At 50.4% G+C, this 26,965-nt stretch overlaps 2 protein-coding genes and 1 pseudogene across 3 annotated transcripts in view; 2 read left to right on the top strand and 1 right to left on the bottom strand.

The window, feature by feature from the left end:
* Positions 1 to 7,928: 7,928 nt before the first annotated feature.
* On the top strand, positions 7,929 to 12,535 carry FICD (FIC domain protein adenylyltransferase). Its single transcript, XM_030335924.1, has 3 exons — positions 7,929 to 8,030; positions 9,515 to 9,867; positions 10,854 to 12,535. The coding sequence occupies exons 2-3, from the start codon at positions 9,567 to 9,569 to the stop codon at positions 11,927 to 11,929; spliced, it is 1,377 nt and encodes a 458-aa protein (XP_030191784.1). The 5' UTR covers positions 7,929 to 8,030; positions 9,515 to 9,566; the 3' UTR covers positions 11,930 to 12,535.
* A 3,396-nt stretch (positions 12,536 to 15,931) lies between these two features.
* SART3 (spliceosome associated factor 3, U4/U6 recycling protein) overlaps positions 15,932 to 26,965 on the bottom strand; it is a 37,640-nt gene continuing 26,606 nt past the window's right edge. For both annotated transcript variants that reach the window (XM_030335922.1, XM_030335923.1), the window contains exons 13-19: positions 24,174 to 24,286; positions 23,155 to 23,231; positions 22,392 to 22,560; positions 19,706 to 20,160; positions 18,804 to 18,956; positions 17,736 to 17,926; positions 15,932 to 17,001 (exon numbers count right to left, since the gene is read on the bottom strand). In XM_030335922.1, the coding sequence (XP_030191782.1) occupies positions 16,824 to 17,001; positions 17,736 to 17,926; positions 18,804 to 18,956; positions 19,706 to 20,160; positions 22,392 to 22,560; positions 23,155 to 23,231; positions 24,174 to 24,286 (1,336 nt within the window). In that variant the 3' untranslated portion in view covers positions 15,932 to 16,823. The remainder of the gene's footprint in view (positions 17,002 to 17,735; positions 17,927 to 18,803; positions 18,957 to 19,705; positions 20,161 to 22,391; positions 22,561 to 23,154; positions 23,232 to 24,173; positions 24,287 to 26,965) is intronic.
* On the top strand, positions 17,111 to 17,224 carry LOC115498891 (annotated as a pseudogene).

Genomic DNA, 26,965 nt, shown 5'->3' with positions numbered 1-26,965 from the left:
CTCTCTCTCTCTCTCAATAAATAAGCATTAAAGAAGAAGAAGAAAGGTTTAAAAAAGGGAGGTGGCGGGGGGCGGGGGGGAGAAAAGGTCTGTAACAATGAACTAGTCCTAACACACATGCCATTCCTAGGACGGTGCCTGGCACCTAGTGAGCGCTTGCTGGCTGTGATTAGAACTGTCCCACCCCGGCCTCCAAAAGAAGGAGCGCGGTGGGGAGGCATGTCCACCCGTGCAGGCATGACACGTGGCCAGTCGTGCTCCAAACGGGCCACTTGTCCCACTACAGCCTCAAAGCAGCGGGGAAGGGTGAACACTGGTGGCCTCGAAGGAATCTGCTCCCCTCCGTCCATCTGGAGCCCGGGCGGGGGCTAATTTGGCAGCTGCACCCCTGGCCCATGAATTGTTCTCAAAGAGAACAGAGACACCTTTGTCAGGGAGACTATGAAGAACCTTAAGGAGGCAAAGAATAAAAATGCTGAAAGAAGCCAGTCACAAAAGACTACGTATTCTATGATTCCATTTATAGGAAGAAGAATCTATAGGGACAGAAAGTAGGTTGCCGGGGCTGAGGGCGGCCGGTGGCAGAGAAATCTAAAGGGTGGGAGGTTTCTTTTCGGGGGGATGAAAAGTTCTAACCTTGACCATGATCCTGAGTGGATTGTATGGTACGAGAATCACACCTCAGTAAAGTTGATATTAACAACAATAGGGACGCCTGCTTGGCTCAGTTGGTGGAGCATACAACTCTTGATCTTGGGGTTGTGAGTTCAAGCCCCACACTGGGTGTAGAGAATCGTAACACACACACACACACACACACACGCACGCACAAATCTGAAAGTCTTCTTAAAATAACAGTATCAACGTCAACAAGAAGCTGCCTTGGCTGTAAACTTGCTCCTTGGGTTCCTCTGAGAATGCCAGAATCACCACCAGCACCCTATGGGGGTTGTGCTCATTTCACAATTTATTTATTTATCTAAAAAAAAATTTTTTTTTAACATTTATTCATTTTTGAGAGACAGAGAGCAAGTGGGGGAGGGGCAGAGAGCGAGGGAGACACAGAATCGGAAGCAGGCTCCGGGCTCCGAGCTGTCAGCCCAGAGCCCGATGCGGGGCTGGAACTCACAAACTGCGAGATCGTGACCTGAGCCGAAGTCGGACGCTTAACCGACAGCCACCCAGGCGCCCCTCATTTCACAATTTATTAAAGAGCATTTCCAGGAAAAGATCCTTTGATGTCCGTCCCTAGCCTTGTCTAGTTAGAAGTGGGAAACGCAGAATAAAAGCGCAGCTTTCTAGCCCAGCCAGGCACCCTTGCTAATTTCCTTGTCTCCGTGTTACTATGGCAACTGAAAGCTTCCACTGAGTGCTTCTGGGGCGTGTCCAAAGGGACTGCAATCTGGACCCAGGGTGGTCGCGGCCCCCCTGCCCCGCAGCTGCCAAGCGCTTGGCTGTCCCGCTGACGGGTGTTGCTGGAAGGGGCAGCCTCGGATCGGGTGAAGCAGGGAGATCTGAGAAGGGGGAGGAGGCAGACCGTGGGGCCTCTAGATCGGCACTTGGGTTGGCCTAGTGGCCACCCTAAGTCACCATCACCACGCAGGAGGAGAAGGTGTCAGTCACATCTTCTAGAGGCAGCGATCTACAACGGCGTCCTGAGCACGTGAGCCAGTCTCCACGTCCGCATGACTGTGTTTTTAGGCAGGAGTAGGCAGCTTCTCAGGCCAATGAGAGTAGCAGGGCTGGAAAGCTCTCATGAAACATCTGGGGGAAAGGCACTTTGGCAACTCGGAACCCACTGTTGTGACAGGTGAGTCTCACGCCTGCAGAAGCTTCCTGTCCTGAGGCCCCCAAAGACTCGGAAAGAACCACTGGGATTGAGGAGGGGCAGGCACAGTGGGTGCTGGACAGGCAGCCTCCAAGACGGCCCCCGATGACCTTCACCTCCTGCTGAACGCTAGGCAGTCCCCTTCCACATGGTACCGAGGTTGCCCTGTGTTGAGGCCCATACAGTCCAGCAGAGGTGACGATGCGTGACTTCAAAAGCTATGTCATAAAAGACAGCTGCCATGCTGTGGGGACACTCAAACAGCCCTACGAAGTGACCCACATGGAGAGAAACGGAAGCCCCTGGCCACCAGCCAGCACCAACTTTTCAGCCACCTTGGGAATGGCTCTTTAGCCGAGTCAAGCCTTCGGGTGCCTGTAACCCCAGCCAACATCACAACTGCAATCTCGAGAGAGATCCTGAGCCACAATTACCCAACTAGGGACACCTGGGAGGCTCAGTCGGTTAAGCGTCCGACTTCGGCTCAGGTCACGATCCCACGGTTCGTGAGTTTGAGCCCTGCGTTTGGGCTCTGCACCGACAGCTAGGAACCCGGAGCCTGCTTTGGATTCTGTGTCTCCCTCTCTCTCTCTCTGCCCCTCCCCAGTTTCTGCTCTCTTTCTCAAAAATAAATAAATAAACATTAAAAAAAAATGAGGGACACCTGGGTGGCTCAGCTGGTTAACCGTCCAACTTCGGCTCAGGTCACGATCTCGCAGTTTATGAGTTCGAGCCCCATGTCCGGCTCTGTGCTGACAGCTCAGAGCCTAGAGCCTCCTTCGGATTCTGTGTCTCCCCCTTTCTCTGCCCCTCCCATGCTCATGCTCTGTCTCTCCCTGTCTCTCAATAATAAATAAACGTTAAAAATTTTTTAAAATCTCACCCAGGTAAGCCACTCCTGGATTCTTGACACATATGAACTATGCAAAATAATAAATGTTTATTGTTGTGTTAAGCTGCTAAATTTGGGCATTATTTGTTACACAGCAGTGGATAACCCATACAGAGCAGATCCAGCTGCCCCTAAGAGACTGAAACTGTCTTGAGAAGAAAAGATGACTTTATTAAGATTTCTCCCTCCTTGCTTCTCATTCCCTTCTTCAAAGTACTTTTACATAAGAAAGTGATGTGTTGATGAATAAAGAGAGAGTCTATGGACTTGGATTTGTGTCCTGGCTTTGCCCTTGCACTCTATCCGCCTCAGTTTCTCCACCTGTAGAACTGAAGAGCCTAAGCATAACCTGTCAGCTCTGAGATCATAGAGTCTCCTAGTGGTTAAAACCACAAATTCTGAGTCAGGAAGGCTGGTTGTGAACCCTGGCTCTGCCACTTGCTTGCTGTGTGACTCAGACTAATTACTCAACTTCTATGAGCCTCAGTCTTACCTTCTGTAAAGTGGGCTTAATAATCTCTACCTCACAGCATTGTTCCAAAAGTCCAATAAAATACACATAAACTACTTCGTACACAGTAAGTGCTTAATAAATGGTGGTTACCACTACCAGTAATGAGATAGTGTGACCAGTACAATTATTTCCATGTATAGCCAAGATACAGAAGGATCAGAAAGGTTGGAGGACTTTATCGGTCTAGAGCAGGCCCAGGTATAGGGTGTTTTTCTAAAAGCTCCCCAGGTGATTCGTTGAGAAGCTCTGCCCTAGAGAAACTTCCAGACACACACCAAAAGATCATATAAGAACTTCACTGACATGTTGCTTGTAATAGAAAAGGACTGGAAATACTCTAAATGCCTATCAACAGGTAAATGGGAAATAAATTGTTAAATGGAATACTACATAGCAGTGTACCATTAATGAACCAGAACTCCATGCATCAATAGGAATATAAATCTCTAAAACAAAATGCCAAACAAAACAACAACAACAAAAAGAAGAAGGATACACAGCATACATATAACATGTAAAAGCATGCAGAACATCGCTATATATCATTTAGGAATATATACCTATGGGTAAAAACAAGAGGCCATATATGGATGTAATAAGCAACAAATTCAAGACGGTGATTATCTCTCGGAGTGAAGGAAGGGAAGGTGATATGGGAGAGAGTGCCCCGGGGCTTCAGTACATTGGTAATATAATATGATATTTCTTAAACTGGTGGGGGTGGGGGGGTGCGGGGAGGCACCCAGGGACCCATTTTACTACCTATGCCTTCTGGATGTCTGAAATATTTCATGATTTAAAAATAGACGTGCATAAAAAATATCTAGTACAATTGCGCACGGGATTTTTTTGTCTTCTTATTGTTTATTTGTGCCTTCTGTTATATCTGTGATCCCATTATGCTTTTAGGAAATAAAGTAGTTGTGGTAACATTGTAAAGTGACGGACAGTAACTACACTCTTCATGGTGAGCACTGCGGGATGTACAGAATTGTCAAGTCACTGTGTTGTACACCCAAACGAACATAATATTGTATGCCAGCCACACTTCAATTTAAAAAAAAAAAATTAAGTAGGTAGTTGGTTATTTGGGTTATTTAATGAGAAAGGGAAACAGTTATGGTTTAATTTTTTGAAAGTAAGAAACATCACTTCCCCGAGTGATTGCTCTGAAAACAGTACTTCTTTGCATGTCTGAGATCATCCTGAATCCCAAGCATGAGCCATCAGCCCAAGGACACCTATCCCAAACCCTGTCTTCTGTGGATGCCCCCTGGACCCCACTGGGTATGCAAACTGAGGACATCAGTAGTCGGGGAAAAGGGTTGCTGGGGGCCTCTTCTGCAGCAGCTCTAAGTTAGAAGGAGAGAGAAAAAAAAAAAAAATCCAAGCAGGTTGGGAAATGAGAAGAACCTGGGAGTTGGGAGAGAGAGAACCAGTCTGGTGTATTTTCTTTTAAATGAAGTTGAGTCATTCTGGAGCCATCAATGCAATATATAGCCTCGAGTTGGGGAGTTTTGTGTTTCCTAAGCAATAGAATCCGATTCAGCCAGCGAGAAGCGCTTGACTGCTGTTTCTTAAAGATGCATAAGGGTTTGTTTTGTTTTGTTTTGTTTTGTTTTGCATAATGGACACATTTCCAAGCAGCCACTTTCCAGGTTCTTTGTCAAGTGTCAAGGTAAGCTCTTAGAAAACTGCGTGGGCCACGAGGAAGCCATTTCCACCCAATATAGAATGCTTAAGGTGGAGAAAGCCGACTTTTCAATCTCGCTTCAGGGACCATATTTTGTGCATTCAACACAGCTGAATGCAGACAAAGTCAAGAAAATTGAGGGTGATCTCCTGACAAAGATTGAACGGGGGACGTGATGTTTGGTGAATTACTGCCCCCTGGTGGTCACCGACAGTGGTGCAGTCATTTGCTGAGCGGGCATTTGTGATGTTACTTCCTGTGTTCGTAGCCACCATCTCCCGCCCATTTTAAAAGCCTAAAACAGGGATTACAGTCTGGCAGCCCTGCATGGCCAGTGGGCAGAGATGCCAACTGTTAAAAAATCTGGAGAGTTTGCTTCGAGATCTAGGCCTGACATTTCTTGTGAAAAATCGGAAAATCTGTCAACTCTTGGACACATTTTTCACACAGTAAAGGTAGGCTAGAGCAGATTAGCTGTTACCCACCTTGGATAAGGCAGGTACGCTCACCTTCTCCACACTCCCCACCTCCCTCTACTGTCTCAGGCCCAGGCAATTTCACTCCTTGATGGTTCTTATGCAGCTTCTGGATTTGCTCCCCACGGTCTAAGCTCATTAAAGAACTGGGGCCTGAAAAGGTGGAAAGCGGACAGTGCCTTTAAAAGCGGATGATGATGTCATCTTATGCCTGGGAGGAGACAGAAGTCCACAAGCCCCATGATACCCAGTTCAGTGTGGTGAGTGACCTAGTCCAGGTAGGCCTTGCATTTGAACACATTATCTGTCTGGCCCCCGAGCCTCACTGCTTTCCCCTCCACTGACCATCCTCCATAATTCACTGGTAGCAGGGCAGCCTGGCCCTCCTCTGGGAAAAGTTTTTACAACATTACTACGCAGGCCATCAGAAGTGAAACTTCAGGGCACTTCAAGGGAACCGTGTTCAAGACCTTCGTTCAAAAGACAGAAACAAGGGGCGCCTGGGTGGCTCAGTCGGCTAAGCATCCGACTTGAGCTCAGGTCATGATCTCGCGGACCGTGAGTTCAAGCCCCGCATCAGGCTCTGTGCTGACAGCTCAGAGCCTGGAGCCTGTTTCCGATTCTGTGTCTCCCTCTCTCTCTGACCCTCCCCCGTTCATGCTGTCTCTCCCTGTCTCAAAAATAAATAAACGTTAAAAAAAATTAAAAAAAAAAAAAAAAGACAGAAACGATACGGGGCCCCTGGGTGGCTCAGTCGGTTGAGCAACTGACTCTTGATCTCAGCTCAGATCATGATCTCACCGTCGTGGGATCGAGCCCCATGTCAGGCTCCGCACTGAGTGTGGAGCCTGCTTGGGATTCTTGTCTCCCTCTCTATGCCCCTCCCCTGCTCATATTCTCTCAAAATAAATACATTTAAAAAAGAAAAAAAAAAAAAAGATAGAAACAAGAAGCCCCAGGAATAACCACCATCTTGATTTTTTTTGTTTGTTTCTTAAAAACACCATGGTTTGTCCTGTTTTAGATATCTCTTATTTGAGTCAACAAAATCTCTTGAGCATTTGCTATGTGCCGTTCTCCATGCCAAGGGCCGGGAGCTGGGGGAATAGGGGAAGAGTTACCAGATATAAGCGGAAGCGCAGCCAGCGAGGGCCAAAGCTGTTTGGTCCCTCACCTTGCAATGCCCCGCACCCCCCCCCCCACGCCCCCACGGTATCTTTCATGACAGCACACCTCTGGCCTGGGTTGGGACACTTCCTTTGTGCTGTAGGTCGGTGGCTTCCCTCCACTGGATCAGGCTGAGACCTAAGAAAGGACATGGAGTCACTCCCCCGTGGTTGGAGCAGCCTACAGCTCTGACAGTTTCTTCTGTGAATAACAAAACAGCAAGGACTCGGTGTCTTGTCTAGGAATAACTGCAACAGCAGATACTCACCAAACGTCAGCTTTGTGCCAGACATGTAGGATCTCACTTCGCCCTCACATAAAACTCTATGAAGTACTGTCATCACACTGTCCCCATTTTACTGAAAAGCAAACGGAACCGGTGAGATAGACCAAGTCACTTGCTGAATGTAACTCAGCTTGCAAGGGGGCAGGGCTGGGACTGGAACCCAGGGCTGTGTGGCTTCCAGTGGAAACGCCCACAACCACTGCCTGATAGTGGCTCCCGAGGGGAATGTGCGTCATGGAAAAGGTCAGATCTTGGAGAGTCTGGCCTGCAAATCCTGAACTTGGGGCCAAAGGCGAGGCAGTTTGTCTCCATTTTACAAATGGAAAAACTGAAGCTCGGAATAACTTGCCGAAGGTCTCACAGAGCGGAGGTGACCAAGTCTGAACTTCAGCCGGGGTCCCTCTGGCTCCCGTCTATAGGCTAACATCTTAATGCTTAGCATTTCTGGGCACGTCCTGGGTGTTTAATTTCAATATTTGTGAACTAAGACGGAAGTTTCAGCTCTCTGCTTCAAGGAAAAATCTCTATTTCCCTGGGAAGCTAAATAAACCAGCCAGCTCCTTCTCGAGCGGATGCCACGCTAAAAACTCAGGGAGGAAAAGGAAAAGAGGTCAGAAACGACGGCAACCCTGGTACAGCGTCGTGGCTAAGGACAAGGGGCTGTGACGGCAGACTAACAGGGTGGAGAGCACCCTCATTTCACACCTAAGGAAAAGGAGGCCCAGGAGAAGGGCCCCAGGACGTGGAGAGGGAAGCACAGCACTCCGGGGCTGGCGGAATTACCAGTTTCCGACCGCGGCATCTATCATACCCGCGGATCTCCGCGCCCGCGCGGGTTTTCCGCACGCTACTCCCGCCTCTCGCCCGGGCACCGCCCCGCCTGTTGCTTATTGGCCGCTGCGGGCACGAGACCAACGCAGGAGCCAGCCAATGGGAGTGGCCCACGGCGCATCTTTCCCGGGGAAGCAGGGGCTGACGCGAAAACCCGGAAGTACGAGGGGCGGACAGGTTGGGGAAGCCAATCCGCCACGACGAGGATGGCGAACCACCCAATGGCGAGGCGAGGCGCCGGGGGCGGGGCCAGAAGGCCGGCGGCGGAGCAGGGCCTGGGAGCCGGCGGCTGCGGGGCCTCCGAGTGCCTAGAAGTCGGCTGCAGGGTCGGAAGCCGCGCGCGGTAGGAGGGGGAGAGCCCAAGGGGCTCGGAAAGAGCCAGCTGGGCAGGGGGCGGCGGGGGAGTGAGTCCTGGGCGGGGTTCAGAGGGACTGTAGCCCAGCCCCTCTGGGCGTCAGTTTCCCCCTTCCTAGGGTAGTGAGGGGGGAGATTCGCATCTCCTGCCTCCCCTGCGCAGACCCGCGTCCCTGGCGAACTCCAGCCCTGCCGTGTATCCCGTCCCTCCGGGAGCCGCACAAAGCACCTGGATGAAGCAGTGACTCACACCCTCCTCTAAACCCCTACAGCACGCCAAGCGTACCCCCGTTAGGGCGCAGACCAAGCCATTTCAGATGTTACCAATGAGCCAGCTTCCCCATTAGACTCTAAGCCCTGAGCGATCACAAACCTCATCAGTCATTTCTGGGTCTTGGGAGGCCCAGCACCAGAAGCAGGCCGGAATAGGGGTACACGGGCCCTGGTTGAGAATAAGGTAGAGGTTAAGACCTGGGCGCTCTTCCTAGATGCACTGAGGACTCATTCTTCATGCTTCTGTTTACTCCCATGGCCTTCTAGAAACTGACTTGCTGACTTAGTTTCCTTTGTAAAATGGAGCTAAGGGTAGCTTTCCTTCATAAGGTGTTAAGGAGTAAGTGAGATAATGCATGGCTACCCCGCAGCCCAGTGCTCAGTACACCATAGTTGCCCAATAAATGCTTATTGTTAGCATAATGGTGCTTGCATACCTGACCCCTCCATCTCCACTGCCAGCCCCAAGCACATGCCCACTGTCCCGATGGAGGGTGAGGAGTGGGTCACCCACTCTGGCCCACGGCTGGAGGTTTTGAGATGCTTGGACTGCCCAAGCTCTAGGTGAGATCGTTGCTGGGCAGGCCAGGAAAGGAAGGCCAGAGAGGGGAGAGCAGCACTGTGGCTAATACCAGGGTGAGGGCATGAAGAGGCAGTAAATCAGGCCACAAAAATAGTTGTGTGTGTCAGACACTAGGCCCCGGAACTGCCTTGGCCAATCTTGATGTGTGGCCACAGAGATTTGTGGTCAAGGGAGGTTGGGGGAGAGTTCCTGAATTCAAGTCCCAAGACTGTCACTTACTCACTGGGTGACTTGGGGCAAGGGGCTTCGTCTCTGAGCCTGTTTCCTCATCTGGAGAAGTGGGAGGACGATAGATAGCATCTGCTCCTGTTGGAGACTGGTAGAGATAGTATGCATGAGGTCCTTGGTACTTAGCATGGGGCCTGGCACACGGTAAGCGCTCAATAAATGTTGAGTGCGGTAGCATTACTGCTCAGAGTCCCAACGGCCTGGAAGTGGCACCAGTCTTTCGGGCTGGCCCCTCCCCGTTTATAAGCACTTCCTGCCTTGCCTCAATCCCCCCGGTCATAGTGAAGTAAGAGGTGTGGGAGCCTCCAAGCCCCAGCTGAAGTCAGCAACATATCTTGCGTGTGTCCCCTTCCCCCACTTCATCTCCTACAACTCTTGGTCCCCTGCAGATCCTGCTCTGAGGCAACGGAGTATGTCCAGGGGGCCTGCCCCTCTGTCCAGATGACACTCATGCCGATGGCTTCAGTGATGGCAGTGACTGAACCGAAGTGGGTCTCCGTCTGGGGCCGCTTCCTGTGGGTGATGCTGCTGAGCATGGTGTTGGGGTCCCTGCTGGCGCTGCTGCTGCCGCTGGGGCCCATCGAAGAGCAGTGTCTGACCGTGCTCAAAGGCTTCTACCTGCTCAGGAGCAAGCTGGACAGGGTGCAGCATGCCGTCACCAAGTGTACCAGCCCGTCTACAGAGCTCAGTGTCACCTCCGGCGATGCAGCACTGCTGGCGGTCAGGACCAAGGCCTCTCCAGGTAAGACAAGACAGACTGGCCAGCTCTCCTCAACACTTGTTAATTTCATAGATATTTACAGTGCATACTGGGTCGTGTGTGCAGGACACAGGGCCACTATGGGGAACGAGTCTACCCTGAGCTCCCGGCTCAGACAAGCTGACAAATGACTGCCGCACGGCATCACCAGCCTGGTGATGGGGAAGGAGGGGAGCACACCAGGAAGGCTCCCTGGAGGGGATGCCTGAGCTGAGACCCCAGTGTAAATAGGAAAATGACACGAGGGGAAAGTGCACCAGGCAGAGACCCGGAGGGTGAGAGGGCTTGGGCATCCAAGGAAAAGAAGCCAAGTATGTGTTAATGACCCTCAGCAGTGGGTGGAGGGCTGGTGAGGGAGGGCTTGAGCTAGAGAAGTTTCTACCCCCGCGCTGTCCTCTGTGGTGCGCTGTTAGGAGGCTGAGCTTCCCTGGTCTCCACCCGCTGGATGCTGGTAGCACCCTCACGCCCTTAACTGTGACACCCCACCATGTGTCAGATGCGGCTGGATGTCCTCTAAAGGACAAAATCACCCCTGCTTGAGAATCACTGGGTTAAAAGACTTAAAGAACAGATGAGGGGTGGGGAAGCCCCCAGGGCCTGGCACCGGGGCGTGGGGGGGGGGTGCTTTCACAGCCTAGGCCTGAAGGGACAGGAGCAGGGATCAGCATCACCAGGACTGATCCAGGACAGCAGGGAGCTGAGATCATACAGGAGGGCCACCTGACAGGAGTTGTGGCCACAGCCACTCACCTCGGCCCTCAGAAAGCTGGGGGCTGGGGAGTCCAGGTGATACCTCCCAGGGTGGAGGCTGTGGCTCTGGGGACACACACACACACCAGGTGTGGGGCACGAACGCATCCACACACACAGAGAGTGCTGGGACGAGCCCCCGGAAGCACCGGCACAGGGGACAGCGCCCCCGAACATCCCGTGCCCTCCCTACCCATGCTTCTTTGGCTCTCTTCTAGCTGGGAAGTTGGAAGCCAAAGCAGCTCTGAACCAAGCCCTGGAAATGAAACGCCAGGGCAAGCGAGAGAAAGCCCACAAGCTCTTCTTGCACGCCCTCCAAATGGACCCAGACTTCGCAGATGCGCTCAACGAGTTCGGCATCTTTTCCGAAGAGGACAAGGACATCGTCCAGGCCGATTACTTGTACGCCAGAGCGTTGACCATCTCGCCCTACCACGAGAAAGCACTGGTCAACCGGGACCGGACACTGCCGCTGGTGGAGGAGATCGACCAGAGGTATTTCAGCATCATCGACAGCAAAGTGAAGAAGGTCATGTCCATCCCCAAGGGCAACTCCGCGCTGCGCAGGGTCATGGAGGAAACCTACTACCATCACATCTACCACACGGTCGCGATCGAGGGCAACACCCTCACCCTCTCGGAAATCAGGCACATCCTCGAGACCCGCTACGCCGTGCCAGGGAAAAGCCTGGAGGAGCAGAACGAGGTCATCGGCATGCACGCAGCAATGACGTACATCAACACAACGCTGGTTTCCCGCATCGGCTCTGTGGCCATCGGCGACGTGCTGGAGATCCACAGGCGGGTGCTGGGTTACGTGGATCCAGTGGAAGCTGGCAGGTTTCGGACGACACAGGTCCTGGTGGGACATCACATCCCTCCCCATCCTCAAGACGTGGAAAAGCAGATGGAGGAGTTCATCCAGTGGCTCAACTCCGAGGACGCCATGAACCTGCACCCGGTGGAGTTTGCGGCCCTGGCCCATTATAAACTGGTTTACATCCACCCTTTCATCGACGGCAACGGAAGGACCTCGCGCCTGCTCATGAACCTCATCCTGATGCAGGCGGGCTACCCCCCCATCACCATCCGCAAGGAGCAGAGGTCCGAGTACTACCACGTACTGGAAGTCGCCAACGAAGGCGACGTGAGGCCGTTCATCCGCTTCATCGCCAAGTGTACGGAGACCACCCTGGACACCCTGCTCTTTGCCACAACCGAGTACCCGGTGGCCCTGCCAGAGGCCACGCCCAACCATTCCGGGTTTAAGGAGACTCTGCCCGTGAGGCCCTAACCCCGGAGAGCCTCCCTTGGTGCCAAGGGATGACCCAGTGGGAAGCAACACTTAGCGTTTCTAGAAACCTAGCCGTCTCCCGAAGCAAAAGGAGACCGATTAGGAACTTAAGCGTTCTTTACCTCCAAACGTTTTCGTTAAAAAAGCGACAAAACTAAATTATTAAGCCCTGTCTTTAAGGTAACTTATAACTCAGCCCAAGTTATTTATTTTCTTCTTTTGAGCTAGTAAATGTTGTGTGGCGTCCGCTGTCCGTGGTGGTGGCCCCAGTAGGCGCTGGGGGCGCACCGGCGCGCTTTGTGTGACCAGAACACGGGTTCTGGAGCAGAATTTGCACTCGGGTCGGGAGAGGCCGGGAGTGTGGAACGAGATCTAGGGCCCCAGGAGTAACTCCTCCAAGTGTTTCTATGAAACTGGCTGAGAGGTGCTGGGACTTCACCTGGGAGGTCAGCACTCTTGGTGCGAACCCGGTCCCGGTTCTGAGAAATAATGGAAAGCTTTCTTTCTGAGAGAGTTTTGCTCCCCTACAAAGAGATGAGCGTTGTGACTAATTCTCACTAGTAGGGCAGACTTTTGAGATACAAAATAAAAAATGTTGACAACGTCTCTGTGAGATACCTTGCTTATTTCAAGGAAGTCTTTGAGTCCTAGGTGGCTTGCGAACGCGAGTCGCAGAGGCTGGTTTTTTTTTCCCCGTCAAGACTCTTTTTCTAATTAAGAATAGCCGAGCGGCCAGCTTGGTTTTCTCTGTGTCTGAATGTTTCTCACGCTTCATTTGCAGCAACTCAGACCAGGTGTTTTAGTCTCAAAGTTCTGAGTCCGTCACTCGACTGGGTCATACCGCAAGTCAGGTATTGTGCACGTGGCCAAGTCTGACTCTGAGTGTAACATCTTGTGTAGGTAGACATTCAAGAATAAATCTGAGAAAACAGATGCCACGTATGAACACCAAATATGCATTTTTGGTAACAAACTGGAGTGTCTCCCGAACCAAGGGAAAACCCTTAGCCATAGTCCGATGTGTCTCTCTTGTCGTGCAGTTTGATCTACGTACTCACCTGACCCCCACCTCCCGCAGCCAGGGTACAGCACGGTGTCCAGCATTCCCTCGGGGAAGCAAAAGAGATTGCCTTCCAGTGGCCTTATTTTCCTAGGAACTTGTAAAATGATAAAATATACCACACGGCCAAGTTTCCGCGTCGTCATTCTATGGAAGAAGGTTCTCTATCGGTAATAAATGGCAGAGGTGACAATGTGACCGCTGCTGTGCTCCTCAGAGTCAAAAGGGCCACGGGTCCCCCTCCCAGTGACGGAGCACGGGACATCTCACGCCGTAGTGCACTCTGTCAGGGTCCAAATGATGGTGAATACATACAAAGTGTGGTCTCTGGCTTGAGAAGTCACACTCTGACGGTAAGGAGGTCACTATTCTGAAGTAGCAGGTGTCTGTATACCTCTTTAACTGTGTAATTAGCACAGAGTAGCTTTCTGAAGGATTAAGAAAAATGTCTGAAGTGGCCCCGAGTGATATTCAAACCTCTATAAAAAATCTTTTCGTATTTGCATGTTGCCGTAAGGTAGCTCTTCAACCTAACTCTTCTTGATGTTATAGGCACACCAAGGAAACCTGACGGCAGCGCTCTGTACTATAGAGAAGCGTGCGCTTTAGTTCTGTTGCGAAGGATGTTATTTTAACAGATGACTGACTCTAGTAAAGTATTTTAAGACAGAAAGGCCCGAGACTCGGCTGTCTTATCCAAGAGCTGTTCCCCTTTGTTACGAGGATGAAGGAGGAATTCTTGCAGAACGTGAAGTCCTATTTAGATTATCGTGGCAGAAAACAGATCCCAGACGGTGATTTCAACAGGAAAATGGGACAGAACCCTTTAGGTTAGCCACCTACCTGTGCCGGCAGGGAGAAGTCACCGACCTGTCACTGGCACTCCCAACTGCGTGCCATTTCGTGCTCCTGTTTGCCAACAGTTCTTCGTTTCCTGGGGAAAACACATAGACCCACTCACATGTTCCCGACAGTCCGTTTCTAGAGCCGTCAACACCCTGAGCTCCAGCCTGAAGAGGTTCAACTCTGTGATGGGCATGTGTTGACAGGCGAGAGCACAAAGTGAGGGCAGAAGGCTGCCCCCATCAAGAAAACAGAACAGTAAGACGGGAAGCCGTGAGGGTAAAGCCACATTAACCTGGATCAGGAAGGGAATATTCGTGGCTCCTCGGCAGCCGTCCCTGAGCATCCCCAGTCCCCTCACCCAGCGAGCAGGCTTCTGCAGGAGGGTGAGTGGCCATATTCCAAAGAGAACAGGAGGAACCAGGGTAACAGCACACGTTCTTCTGGCTGCTTCCAGCAGCCACTACTTGAATTTAATTCAGAAGTAACACCTGACAAAAAATGTTTTGTGCCAAAGAGAAAGACAAGGTAGAGGGGAACCTTCAGATTAAAAGCCTTGGGAGGTTTATCAACCGATCCTAACTTACCGGGGTGGGGGGCGGGGGGATACATTTACAGAACAACAGGAAACTGGCCATATGGATAGCTGAGGACACGAAGGCATGACTGCTCATGTTTCTAGGGATGATGACAATACTGTGGCCTTTAGGTCTTTATCTCTTTGAGGCAGGTGCTACGCCGTTACTGGGGGAGTCCTGTGATGTCCGTAACAGGCAGGAGGGGGTGGGGGCAGAAATGAAGGCCGATGCGCTAGATGGGAAATGCTGAGGCTCAGTGGCAGGCGCGTAAGGACTTCCTTTTGCTCTTCTGTCTGTGCTTTTGTATAATGCTTACAGTTTTCTGTGAAAAATGCAGTAAAGCCTGATGCACAGAAACTTAAAAAACCAGAGAAGTGGGTTGATTTCCATCACACATGAAAGCATTTCCTGATTTCTTCCCCCAGAGTGTCTTTACAAAGTCTGTTTCCCTATTGGACTGGCAATGCTGCTCTTAAAGCAATAAATATTTGATAGAGGCGGAGAGGTAAAAAAAAAAAAAAAAAAAAAAAAAAAAAAAAAAAAAAAGCTTAAAAGCTGCAGTGCCAACATGCTGCAAAGTAAAGTTTAAAACTGAAGACCCGCCGCTCTGGAAAGCAGTGTGGAGGTTCCTCAGAAAATTAAAAATAGACCTACCCTATGACCCAGCAATAGCACTGCTAGGAATTTATCCAAGGGATACAGGAGTACTGATGCATAGGGGCACTTGTACCCCAATGTTCATAGCAGCACTCTCAACAATAGCCAAATTATGGAAAGAGCCTAAATGTCCATCAACTGATGAATGGATAAAGAAATTGTGGTATATATACACAATGGAGTACTATGTGGCAATGAGAAAAAATGAAATATGGCCCTTTGTAGCAACGTGGATGGAACTGGAGAGTGTGATGCTAAGTGAAATAAGCCATACAGAGAAAGACAGATACCATATGGTTTCACTCTTATGTGGATCCTGAGAAACTTAACAGGAACCCATGGGGGAGGGGAAGGGAAAAAAAAAAAAAAAAAGAGGTTAGAGTGGGAGAGAGCCAAAGCATAAGAGACTGTTAAAAACTGAGAACAGGGGCGCCTGGGTGGCGCAGTCGGTTAAGCGTCCGACTTCAGCCAGGTCACGATCTCGCAGTCCGTGAGTTCGAGCCCCGCGTCAGGCTCTGGGCTGATGGCTCAGAGCCTGGAGCCTGTTTCCGATTCTGTGTCTCCCGCTCTCTCTGCCCCTCCCCCGTTCATGCTCTGTCTCTCTCTGTCCCAAAAATAAAATAAACGTTGAAAAAAAAAAAAAAATTTAAAAAAAAAAAAACTGAGAACAAACTGAGGGTTGATGGGGGGTGGGAGGGAGGGGAGGGTGGGTGATGGGTATTGAGGAGGGCACCTTTTGGGATGAGCACTGGGTGTTGTATGGAAACCAATTTGTCAATAAATTTCATAAAAAAAAAAAAAAACAAAAAAAAAAACTGAAGACCCATCACATCGGAAAAGATTTAAATCAAAGGGACAACAGGATTGGACTTACAAAAGTTCTATTCACACATGTGTTAGGTAACACCAAGCGCACCCATCTCAAAACACGTCCGGGTTTGAATGAACATCTGAGTACCATTCGGCAAGAAGTTTTTAAGAGAACTTCAGTTTAATAAACAAAGCTAAGTGGGAAGAATTTAAGTTTGCACTTGACGTGGCATTTAAACAAAACCAAAGGGCTGAAACGCAATGTTTAGACAAAGAATACAGTTCACTCAACACTAGGCAAAGAAAATGGTCCACGGCAGGTGGCGCACAGAACTCCCAGACAAAACAAATGTCACAAAGACTCGGCCTTTAGGAAACATAAAACAATGGGTTGATGTGTCATTTACAAATACATAATATAAAAACGCGCACAGCCCCCTTGAACAAAAATCCATCAATTTTTTTTTAGGTGACTTCCCCTATCCCCACCACCCCTTTACTAAAATAGGCCATTCTGGTGAATTACTAGCATCTGCCATTTTGTCTTTTAAAATTAAAAGAGTGATGGGCACGTGTGCTGTGCAAGGTGTAAGAGAAGTGTCTTATAAAAGGGGGCCAGAGCTGGCCGAAAACATTTGGACAGGTGGGTCTCAAAACGGTGTTTGAGTTTCACTTCTGTTTCTCACTCCATAAGACACAAAAATATTTTAGGAAACTACACCCTGGGCCCAACCACGGAGTGATCATTTTCCTCCTATTGCCCTCAATATGAGGGAGCGCTTCAAGCCTCTTCCCTTGGACACCCTCATCCCTTTCTGCCTAACCCAGAGGAAAATGTGCAAGAGGGGTGCTGCCCCGGGCCCCTCCATACCCAGAGTACCGCTGGGTGCCGGGTGGTCTTCCTGGCCAGCATGAAGTAAGGCATTTCCCTTCTCCACAGTCCCATTCACTTTCTCAGAAGCAACTTGGCAAAATCGGCATTGGACATCTTGGGTGCCTCGGTGGCCGCTGAGGTGGTGACCGCTGGCCGCGGGGCGGGGCCGTTCTCAGCCTGAGCGGCCGGGGCGCCCGGGTGCTGCAGGGCACGAGGCAGCAGGGAGAGCTGGGTTCTTCCCTTCCCCCGCCTGGAAGAGCAAACACCGAATGTATCCTTTCCAAGCAACAATTCACGGCCCCTCCTTGATTTGCGAAAAGAAGCCAGGATGGTCTTAAATCACCCAAAGCTAAAAGGTGAAGACTGTACTTTCAAGGGTCATTTCTGTAGTCTGTTACGAGACAAGTTTCTCTCAATGCACAGAGCACAAAGTTAAGAGGTGAAGAGTAAATACCAGAAAGGTAAAGATGATCCCCGTTCTCCCTGACTTTGAACTGGCAAAAACCGGTTTAACAAACTGCCCCTTCCACAATTTTGGCAAAGACCAACCCTGTGCAATACAGTCACAAGCAGGGCGGATCAAAATGCTGTCATCCTTCGGACCTCACCAACTAACGTCACAATTTTGCCGTCTCATTCCTACCGGCTGAAAACCTCGCTCTTAGAGGATTATAGCTGGGGCTACAGGTCACCCCGGCAAGCTTCTGAATCCACACATATGGACCCTACTGCCAAAGGAGGCTTTAAAATAACCGCCGCCTAGAAACCGACCGCCCTCAAATAAGTCACGTGTATAAACTGTGAACGCCAGGAAGGGCTCCGCTCCCCGGCTCACGCGCCGTGCGGACCTGCTCCGGGCACCCTGCTCTGGTGAGCCACGGTGAGCGTCCCCAGCTCTCTGCCCAAGCCCGCATGACTAGCAGGAAACCAGCTAGCGGCGCCGGCCAGGACGGAGTCTGCGCCGGGTGGCACGCAAGCACTTACGCTCCGTAAATCTGCCGCGGCACCAAGGCACCACCTGGCGCTCTCCTTGCTTCTGGCTTCTCTGGAACCTTCCTCTGAGGGGGATTGCTGATGGCCACTTTGATGACATTCTCTTTGACAGTCATGCCATCCATCTTCAGTACGGCCTGTGACGCCTGAGATTCACTTTCATACTCCACATAAGCCAGGCCCTGAAAGAGGCGGAGCCAGAGCCGTCAGGTCAGGTGCTGCGCAGCCAGACCCGACTTCCTCCCTCAGTTCTGGAAGCTGGTACCGGGCAGGCACCCCGTCATCGGGTTCCCTCCCCCCACCGCCACCGTCCTTTGTCTACAGATTTATTCGCTGGCCCTGCTCTTCCTCTCTGTTTCTGCCACTGACCGTAACTTCAGATCATCTTTGTGAGGTTGGTACACCTCATGCTTGCTCCAGCAAAAAAAAAAGGAAAAAAAAAAAAAAAAAAGGAAAGAAAAAAAAGATAAGAATAACGAAGGAAAGAAAGAAACGGACAGACGGACCAGTATAAATCCAGCAAAAACAAATGGATGAGGCGGCTGGACACGGGATGAGCCCTCATGTCTGCACCTCGGCCCCTCCTTGCTTCATAGTCTTCAACTCTCCATCACCCTGGACGGCCGGGGGAACGAGAGGTCATCCAAACATGTGCCTGAACAACTACTCAGAATGTCGCACAAAAAGGATCTTGCAAGGTGCCCAGGGGGGCTAAGGGGAGGACGTGATGGGGTCTCGGGGAGGGACGGGAAGTGGTGGCTGGAGGCCTAGTGAAGGGGCCAGCCTGGGCAAGAGGGCGCTCGCTCCGGAAGAGGGCACCTCGCCCACACCTCACAGCCAGGGGTCTGCGCCGATGCCCTATTCTTTTTAGCATAATTAGCTGGAAACGAGCCAATCCGAGTCCAAATGCAAGTAGAACCAAGTGTCCTATCATTCTGTCAACCTGTCGTTTCTCAGCAGACAAACCAGAAACCCAATCAGAACCTAACAGCCTGAACAGATGGAGAACGAGGCTGGCCCGAGCCTTGGGAGGCTAACGCATCGCGTGCAGACACTGACCTTCGGTTTGCCCGCCCGGTTGGTGACCAGCCTGATGTCCTTCACGGTGCCATGAGCCTTACAGATCTCTTCCAGTTCCTCTTTAGTGCAGGAAAAAGGCAGGCCCGAGACAAACAGCTTGTGTTTCTCCAGGGCAGTGCTGTACCTGAACACCTACAGAAAGAAGGGAGGGAAACGAAGTCAAGCACCCACAGCCCCATCCAGCACACCACACCCTAGTGCATACCAGACTCAGCCCGGAGACGGGAGCCAACCCTGGGCGCCACAGATTGGTTTTTTTGTTTGTTTGTTTTTAATGTTTGTTACTTTTGAGTGAGAGAGCATGAGCAGAGGAGGGGCAGAGAGCGAGGGAGTCACAGAATCTGAGGCAGGCTCCAGGCTCCGAGCTGTCAGCACAGAAACTGATGTGGGGCTCGAACCCACGAACAGCCGCATCGTGACCTGAGACAAAGCCTGACGCTTAACCCACTGAGCCCCCCAGGCGCCCCTGGGTGCTGTTAATTGTTAATGGCACCACTCCAAGCAAGTCACTTTAACTTCCTCCTCCAGAACATGGCAAGAATGGAAGCCGCTGTTCTCCTAGTGTGGGCAAGGAGCCGACAAGGCAGTATGTTAAATACCTCACACGGCCCCCTCGCCCCCTCTCCACTGCTAAATTCAGCGGCAAGTAGCCATTGTTACGGTTCCTAATGTTCTCATCACGTGTCAACCAGCGTGGCCTCGAAGAAACGGAGCCAGGAGTCAGGCCTCAGCTACCCAGCTCAGAACAGACCCGGTTAACGCGGCAGTTACCAGACTACAGATACCGCACGTGGACGCTAAATATTAGCGGCTCCAGGAGAAAAGCGTTCGCTCTGCCCGCAGCAACCCAACACGAAAGGCGTCGTGTTGCACAGACCCACCTTGAAATCGGGATTTTTGCTCTTATCCACACAGGGGGAAACAAACATCGGCCTCCCTTCTACGTTCTTCCGGTCTAACTCCAGCGCCTGCAGGGCGGACTTCTCCTCTTTAAACTCCACGTAGCAATAGCCTCGGAAATCGCCCCGGTTGCTGAAGATGGGCCGGATCTCCGCCACCTCCCCACAGGCCTCAAAGAGCGGCCGGAGCTGCACGTCCGGCTCACTCATGCTGTAGGGCAGGTTGCTGACGAAGACGGTGATGCTGTCCTTGCTGCTGTCGTGGGGCACCTTGGGCACGTCCCTCTTCAGGGCGGCCGCCCTCTCCTTCTGCTTTGAGGGGGGGTCCACGTCCACGGGCACACTTTTCCCCAAGAGTCCCGCTTCCGGCTCTCGGTCCTGTGCTTCTCCGGCTGAGGGAGTGCTGTCCTCAACCCTTCTGCGTTTGGAAGGCTGCTCTACAGGTTGAAGGAAGCAAAGTAGCAACGATTAAGATTTCTTCTCTTCAGCGAGCTGTTCCCCGTAAGTGCTCTTGCGGGAAAGTTCTCCTCCCACCACAAACGGCCGGTCTGTGGCAGCTGCCCAGGACACACTCTCTGGACCTGGGCCATACCACGCCCTCTGTCAAGTCTTGCTTCACCCATTCAACTTGTCCCCCCACTTTCTGGGCCTCAGTTACATTCAGGTAAGTGGACTAAATCAGGTGATCACTTAAGTCCCCATCACCCACTCTTTTTTCTTCCTAATTTTTTTTATTTTTGAGAGAGTGTGTGTGTCAGCAGGGGAGGGGCAGAGAGAGAGAGGGAGACAGAATCCGAAGCAGGCTCCAGGCTCTGAGCTGTCAGCACAGAGCCCGACGCGGGGCTCGAACTCGCACACCACGAGATCATGACCTGAGCTGAAGGCGATGCTTAACTGACTGAGCCACCCAGGCGTCCCCCATCGTCCACTCTTAATTATACAGTTGATCCTTGAACAACACGGTTTTGAACTGCGCAGGTGCACTTGCACGTGGACTTTTCTGATAAATACCATTCAGCATGGAAATGTACTTTCTCTTCTGGTTTTTGCAATTACGTTTTTTCTCTAGCCTCATTATAAGCATACAGTATAAAACATACGTGACGCACAAGACATGTGTTAGTCAACTGCTGACAGCATCCCGGGAAGGCTCCCAGTCAACGGTAGGCTAGCAGTAGTTAAGTTTGGGGGGAATCAAAAGTTACACGCGGATTTTTGACTGTGCCGGAGGTTGGCACCCCTAACCCTCAAGGTTCAAGAGTCACCTGCATCAAAGGGCAGGGGATCTCCAACTTCAGGTGGCAAATGCTCCAGTACCCCTTTTGCTGGGGCAGCAACGGAGGGATGGGGCCGGGAGACTTGAATTTAAACAAGCCCCTTGGATGACTCTGCAGTACGGGCTCCACATCTACACAGCACTGCAGTCCCTAAACTGTTCACTGCTGTCTCGTGTCCTTCAGCAGAGTTTAACAACATTCCACTCCAACCCATCTGCCCCACTGCCTCCTGAGGAACGGTCCTGGAAGCCAACTGGCACTGGCCCCACTTCCAGACCTTTCCATCAACTCCCCACTGCCCTCCTAATGAAGTCTAACCATTGCACGCTGCATTCAAGAGCGGCCCCGAGTGGGCAGGCCGGTCAGCTCCTCCGGCCTCGCCTCCCCCAGCCTCCCGTACGCCAGCACACCGCCCCCAGCACGCATCGGGGCTAAAACCCAGCTACCTGCCATTCAGAGAAAATGCCAGGCTCTTCTGTGCCTCGTGCCTCGCCGTCAGTGGCACTCTGTTTGGTTTACCTTTCCCTTCCTTTGCACTTGACAGAGATCCCTCCCGCCTCCAGATGCCGAGATGCGTGAAGTCTTTCCTGCAGACAGCTGACCCGCCAGTGGCGCTTTGGCCTCCACCATTAATCCACACCGTGCTCTCCCACGATCCTGACTACGCACCACTGCAGTCACGTCACATCTGCCTTTCCTGCTAAACCTGGAGCCCTAGGACTGTGAGCTACCCATACATGGTCATTCTGAAGCCCCCAAAAGGTGCATAAGCAAAAGGTCGTTCAATTGGATGATGGCTCCGTTACTATTTCCCTCTGGTTGACACCATTGTACTAGGAAAACGTGTGGCGTCCCTTAATGTCTAGAGACAATGCTTTTACCTTGACTGACATTGCTGAAATAAACCTGACCCACACCTGCCCAGCCCTGGAATGGCAGGGGCAAGAGAAACACTGGCTGAAGACTCTACCGAGTCAGAACCATTTGGCAGTCCGAACAAGGCAGGTGCCCGCGCAGGCTGGGGCTGCGGTGCGGGATGCTGGAGCCTGAGAGGATGAGGGGCAGGGGCAGCTGGGGTGTGGGAGCCCGAGTGGGTGAGGGGGGTTCCACACAGCAGGCAGGCGGAGGGGGGGCGATGGCACAGTGGAGGGAGTGGAGGCTGGGAAGACAGGCCGAGGTGGCTGCAGGGCTGCAGGGCAGGCTCCACACGGCGTGGAGCCCGAGCAGGAGGAGGTCATGCACGTGGACGGTGGAGAGGGACAGGAAGGGTGATGGGGCACCATGCGAGCAACTTATTCTCACGTGGCTTAAGACAAAAGTTCTCTGGATGTTTTTCATAACTTCACTGGAACTTGGAGATGCTCCCAAGTAGCATTTCCAGAAAGCTTTACCTTCTTCATCATCGCCCCACTCTTTCTCATCATCCTCTTCTGCTTTGCGCTTGTCTGCGCCTCTGGTCTTTTTCTTCTTTTTTAACGCCTTCTTCTCAGCCCGGGCCCTCTTCCGCTGTTCTGCCTTTTCTTCTTCTTGCTGGGCGAGCGCCGCTTCCTTCTCCGCAACCTGGGAAGTTGGGAACACGGACGCATCACTAAAATGCAGCGACTGCGGGAACTCTACGGACCCATGGGGAGTCGCGAGGGAAGGGGACTTGGGAGTGGAAATTCACTACCCCAGGGGGAGGAGAGGTCGCCAGGAGGAGGAGGAGGGTGTCCTCACAACTTTCCCGGCCAGGGCTTATCCAGGATTCTTAGGGTTCTGTGTCTCAAGTCTACAGGATGCTCTGCAGTGTCCCCAGGAATTACTCACCAAAAGAAAGAAACACATCGCAAAACCGGGGCTCTCATTAACTGGGACGGGTTCAAGTTCCAATCACCGGGCTACGTGGGGCTCCATTCTATCTCTTTCAACTATAGCCCAATAACTTTTAGGTCCCAAATCCCCCCCACTACATACTTATTGCTGGGGCTCAAATTTTGAGCCAATCCAAGAAAATGATACAAGATAGGCTTCAATGCGGATTCAAGTGCTTCACTAATTAATATTCTCTGAGCAAATGATACTTAAGACCTCAAAGGTTTTGACAAGAAATATTCATACGAAACACAGTCAAAACAGCTAGCAGAGGTTCTGAAGACTTTAAGTAAGCATCATCACCTTAATTCTCTGCTCATTAACACGAGCTAATCGAGTTTCGGTTTTCTGAACAGCTATATCCCAATCTTCTAGAGTACCTTGACAGAAAGAGAAGCAAACTTTAACTTTTTTGCATTTGCAAGGATGCAACAGTATAAAATTTTCTTAATTTCCCCACACCTCTACCGGAGGTCTCTCCCATCAGACAATAAAAACCGGAGAGTCGGCTCCCCATTTTAGGACTTCCTTATGGCAGGCTTGAGCTTTTCAGAATGTGAATAGTCCTCCCAGATATGTCTAAAACATCCCTTTTCTTTTAGAAGAGACTTGAAAACCAGAATACGATCTATTATGGGCTTTCCACGGCAAAGATTAAGAAGACATTCTAATGTAACGGGTACAAGGCACTTACACGAAGATGAAGGATTTTAACAGCTGCTCAAATGATAAATGTTAGGGTGTTTTTTATTTGCTTTTGTTGCTTCCGTGTTTTGTTTCCAGTTCCGAGGGGATCGTATCCCAAATCTAGATCAACACCCATAGGTAAATGCAATTTCCTACTGAGAACTTAATACCGAGGCTCTCAGCTAGGACAAGAGACGCACACCCCACCGAAGGCCATGTTCAGCCCTTTGCCCCTCAACAGGCCTTTCGTGTGCATGACATTGTGCTAGAGCAGGGACTCTGAACTGTGAGCTGGCTCCCCAGGGAACAAGACTGGAGATGTCTCTGTCATGACCGGGGGTGAGGGAGGAGTGCTGCCGGTACCTAGTGAGCAGACAGGGCTGCTTTGCCCACCGCAAAGAATGAAGAGAACCCTGTGCCAGGGCGCATCACAGAGAGCCCTCCTTGTACCCAGAGACTCTCAGAAGAGGGGCGAGAGGATGTGGACTCACTGGCGAGTGCCATCAACGCTCTAATCACTGAGTGCCATCTGAGCGGCTGTACCCGTACCCAGTCTGTCCTTAGACTATAGTCTTGAGACCAACCGGCAAATGGGACAGACTCCAAGCCAGAAGCCGAGAGCGGAGGGTCCCCACCTTCTGTCCTCTCCATGGTGAGCAACACTTCACAGACGTGCTCGGGGTAGTCACTGGTGCACTGGACGGCCCGGTGCAGAGCCTTCCTACAGTGCTGGGTGTCACCGTGTGCCCTAGGACAGAAAACAAACCATGGCTGCCACCAGGACACAATGCAGCAGGCACAGAGAAGGAGAGGCCGTGTTCTCACAGGCAGCGTCACAAGATCAGAAGCTCTGCGACAACTCTAGCTTCCGAGGAGGCTCTAGCTTCCAGAACTGCCCACAGCTCTTTGCACCACTGCTACTTGTAATACTTTCTCCTTTCTCCTCCAGTCAAAAGCTAAGACTTTCTTCTAAGCCACTCTTGCCTTTAGCAACCAGATGCTACTGGAAAATGCACCTGGGGCAGTGGTCTTCGACCAGGGGACCTGCCTTTACAGCACTGGCATATGCAACACAGGTGGGAGATCTAAGAATGCCATATAACTTGATCAAGTCCTGAGAGAAACTCTACAATGCTGTCCTACCCAAGGGAAGAATCACTAATCCAGCAGACTGCCGGATTTCATGCCCAGAGTCCCATCTTTTGGTAACTGCTGTTACTAAGAGAATATTGTTTATTGTGATGAGCACTCTTTCCACTGCTAATCACAATAAACAATATTCTCTTAGTAACAGCAGTTATGAAACACTACGTTCCCATTTCTATTTTTTAAAAACTTACAAACATATGTAAATATTATAAATACATATTAGGACACTAAAAAATAAAAAATTAGAGCGGCGGTTCTCCGAGTATGATCCACGTCACCCCAGAGGGTCTCCAAGACCCTTTCAGGGAGGGGATCTGCAAAGTCAAAACTACTTTTGTTGTTACTGAACACGAGCTGACTTTTTCACTGTGCTGACATGTGCACTGATGGTGCAAAAGCTACGGTGGCCCTTAGCACAAATCAAGGCAGCACAGTTTTCACATCCTGTGGGACAAAAGGAGATGTGCACACATAAAGTGCCTTTTCTGCACACCCGAGTATGACGGTTGTCCCAAAGAAGAGATCCTTTTGTTTAGGGGGCAAGCTGAACTAGTTTGTTTTCTCATGAAACAACATTTTTACTTGAGAAAAGAGCTGAGTGACAAAACCTATGGTTATGGAGACCTGAGAATCCGGCAGACATTTCTGAAAATTAATGAAGTGGGTTCGTCGCTTCAAGGAAAACCACGAACTGTATCCGTTGCCATGTTAACAGCGCAACTTTTGAGTGAAAATCCCGATTTAGGAAAATCTGTATCTGCCACTTTGAGGCTGACAGGTTCCTCCTTAACAGACTTTTCTAAGATCACTGAGGACATGAACAAAATGATACCTTTTAAAATACCGTATTATGAAATGTGTCGATACTGTGTAGAGCTGCATGACTCAGTGATTGAGTATTTTCCACATGAACAATGCAGGTCACAGAACCATACGTATTTGGTAAAAAGTCCATTCAAAGTACAAAACAGACCAATGAATATTAGCGTTAAGAGTCTCAGAAATTCAATGATACGGTTTCAGGTGCCACATCGCAACTATTAAGAAACTACCTGCTGGGGCACCTGGGTGGCTCGGTCGGCTAAGCGTCTGACTTCGGCTCAGGTCATGATCTCAAAACTCATGAGTTTGAGCCCCGCATCAGGCTCTCTGCTGTTAGTGTGGAGCCCGCTTCAGTTCCTGTCTCCCTCTCTCTCTGCCCCTTCCCCAGTTCGTGCTTTTTCTCTGTCTCAAAAATAAATAAAAACATCTAAATAAACTTTTTAAAGAAAATACTACTTGCCGAATCTTGCTCTAGTATGAAAGAATATCCATACTTATCTGAAAAGCTTATTAAAATACCCCTTCTCTCTTCTAGCCTCCTATCTGCGTGAAGCCAAATTTTCTTCATATTCTTCAATGCAAATTCACAATACAGCAAACGCAAAATCCAGCAATCTTCTAACCCAAACCAATGATACTCGCAAAAATACAAAACCATGCCACTTTTCTAAGTTATTTCGGGGTTTGGAAAATAATCATTTTTCATAAATAATATATCCTTTATGTTAAACATAATGAATTTATTATTGTGACAATAAAATTATGTTTCAATCGTTCACTTTCTAATACAGTGATATTGATACTTAGGAAGATGTATCAATGTTTCTAATGTGGTCCATTAAATACACAGAACTCACATAAACAAAAGCTGTTCAGGGTTCTCAAACTTTAAGAGTATAAGGGATCCTGACCAAAAAATCTGAGAACTGCTGGTCCAGAGGAATATTCAACAAGCTTTTTTTTTTTTAAATGGTTATTTTTATTTTTTATTTTTATTTTTTTTATATGTATGAAATTTATTGACAAATTGGTTTCTAAATGGTTATTTTTAGATAGCACATGTGTGCATAGGGGAGAGCCAGAGAGGGAGGGAGGGAGGGGGAGGGGGAGGGGGAGGGGGAGGGGGAGAGGGAGAGGGACAGGGAGAGGGAGAGGGAGAGGGAGAGGGAGAGGGAGAGAATATCCCAAGCAGGCTCCATGCGGTCAGTGCAGAGCCTGATACAGGGCCCAATCCCATGAACCGTGAGGACTTGAACTAAAATCAAGAGTCAGATGCTTAACCCACTGAGCCACCCAGGCGCTGCTCATAAGCTTTAATAGTAGTCATATCTCTGGGGATGAGATGGGAAGAAACTTTCACTTTCTACCACACAGTTTTGTAAGTGTCTATTTTAATTTGAGTACATGTTGTTTTTTAAATTGGGGTAAAATCCAAAATACTCAAAAAAAAAAATAT

This window comes from Lynx canadensis, chromosome D3 (genome assembly GCF_007474595.2).
Source record: "Lynx canadensis isolate LIC74 chromosome D3, mLynCan4.pri.v2, whole genome shotgun sequence".
Taxonomy (NCBI): domain Eukaryota; kingdom Metazoa; phylum Chordata; class Mammalia; order Carnivora; family Felidae; genus Lynx; species Lynx canadensis.
The sequence above is the reverse complement of the archived record's forward strand: the minus strand, read 5'-3'. Positions and strand labels throughout refer to the sequence as shown.